The 1,581-nt window shown below is 61.4% G+C and overlaps 1 protein-coding gene across 1 annotated transcript in view; it reads left to right on the top strand.

The window, feature by feature from the left end:
- The window catches only part of FOXP4 (forkhead box P4), a gene marked incomplete at its 3' end in the record, with an annotated part of 34,111 nt that overhangs the window by 26,344 nt on the left and 6,186 nt on the right, over positions 1-1,581 (top strand). Inside the window, exons 5-7 of the mRNA XM_010132678.1 lie at positions 172-319; positions 800-1,004; positions 1,236-1,340. Coding sequence (XP_010130980.1) covers positions 172-319; positions 800-1,004; positions 1,236-1,340 — 458 coding nt within the window. The remainder of the gene's footprint in view (positions 1-171; positions 320-799; positions 1,005-1,235; positions 1,341-1,581) is intronic.

The following is a 1,581-nucleotide window of genomic DNA, read 5'->3' as shown; positions in this document are numbered from 1 at the left end:
CCATCCGGCTCAGCCACAAGCTGACCAGGCACAGCAGCCCAGCACCAGGACGGAGGCACGCAGGGCCCTGCTGCGGGCATCCCTCGCTGGGCCGTTGCCCTCCGTGCAAGGTTTCTGCTGCAAGGCTTGGAAATAACACGCTTTGATTTCTCCCTTTTTGTCTCCCGGCAGCCGTTAGGGAACAAGCAGCTGGCCTTCCAGCAGCAGCTCCTGCAGATGCAGCAGCTCCAGCAGCAACATCTGTTAAACCTGCAGCGCCAAGGGCTGGTGAGCCTCCCGCCGGGACAGGGCACCGTGCCCCTGCAGACCCTGCCCCAAGGTAAGGACCCCTGCCCGGGGTGGGGAGCGGTGTGGGCTGGGGTGTTGCTTTTCCTAACGCCCCCATCTAAAGTTTGGGGCCCGATTGCATTAACAGCCAGAGCAGCTTGGGAGAGGTCGGGCTGGGTTGTGTCAATGTTGGGCCCCCAGCTCCCTGTGCTGGGGTCTTCTCCTCTCCAGGCACAGCTCTGTGGAGCTCCCCGGGTGCTGTGGGCTTCCCGATGAGGCTGTGCAGCTCTCCGGAGCTGGTGCAGAGGGCTCTGCCCAGCTTTGGCGATGATTTCCTGCTCTTTCCAACCTAAACAATGCTGTGATGTCCTGATGCACGGTCCAGGCTGGGCTGACGGAGCTTCGGGGAGCCGAGCTGTGCTGGCTGGGCAGGGAAGGGACCATGGATTCCGAAGCCAGCTTGGAGCATGAGTGCCAGTGGGTGCTGCTCCCTCTCCCCACTGACGACCGGTGCTTTCTTCCCGCACCGTAGCCGTGTGCCCCTCGGACCTCCAGCAGCTCTGGAAGGAGGTCACTGCCACCCAGCCCGTTGAGGACAGCATTAAGCAAGAAGGTCTCGACCTCACCACCAACACCTCCAACTCTACCTCGTTTTCGGCCGCCAAGGTCTCGCCTCCCATTTCCCATCACCCTCTGCCTAACGGACAGAGCACCATGCACACGCCGAGAAGGGACAGGTAGGGCCAGGTCGGCCCCTGGCACTTCATGTTTTTACCCCTGGAAAGGTGGACGGGGCTGGGATTTGTCGCCCACGGAGCTGGCAACAGGGTTGGGAAGGTTGGAGGGTTTCTGCATCCATGGAGAACAGGATGCCATCGTGGTAGGGCCTCCTGTGGGGTGGCCCCATGAATGGGAATGCTGGAGCATCATGCTTGCCCCATCTGATGGTCCCTTTCCATCTTCTGCAGCTCTTCCCATGAAGAGACCCCCAGCTCCCATCCGCTCTACGGCCACGGAGAGTGCAAGTGGCCCGGCTGCGAAACCCTCTGTGAGGACTTGGGACAGTTTGTCAAGTAAGTGCTCCTCTTTCTCGGGGAGGGGTTTCTGGATGAGGGGAGAGCCTGTGCTCTCAGGCCGGGCAAAGTGTGGGACTGGTGGAGGGCAAGACCCTGGAAATGGGTCTGGACACCCCAAAGTTTGTCTGCACAGAACCCGGGGGGCCCATGCAAAAGGAGAAAACACTCCAGGGATCGCTGCTAGAGGAGGAGAGAGCAGTGCAGGGGGCAGGAGCAGGCAAGGGGATCTGGCTGCTCC

Source organism: Buceros rhinoceros, unplaced genomic scaffold (assembly GCF_000710305.1).
Source record: "Buceros rhinoceros silvestris isolate BGI_N320 unplaced genomic scaffold, ASM71030v1 scaffold22193, whole genome shotgun sequence".
NCBI classification, from domain to species: Eukaryota; Metazoa; Chordata; class Aves; order Bucerotiformes; family Bucerotidae; genus Buceros; species Buceros rhinoceros.
This window is presented reverse-complemented; position numbering and strand designations above follow the sequence as displayed.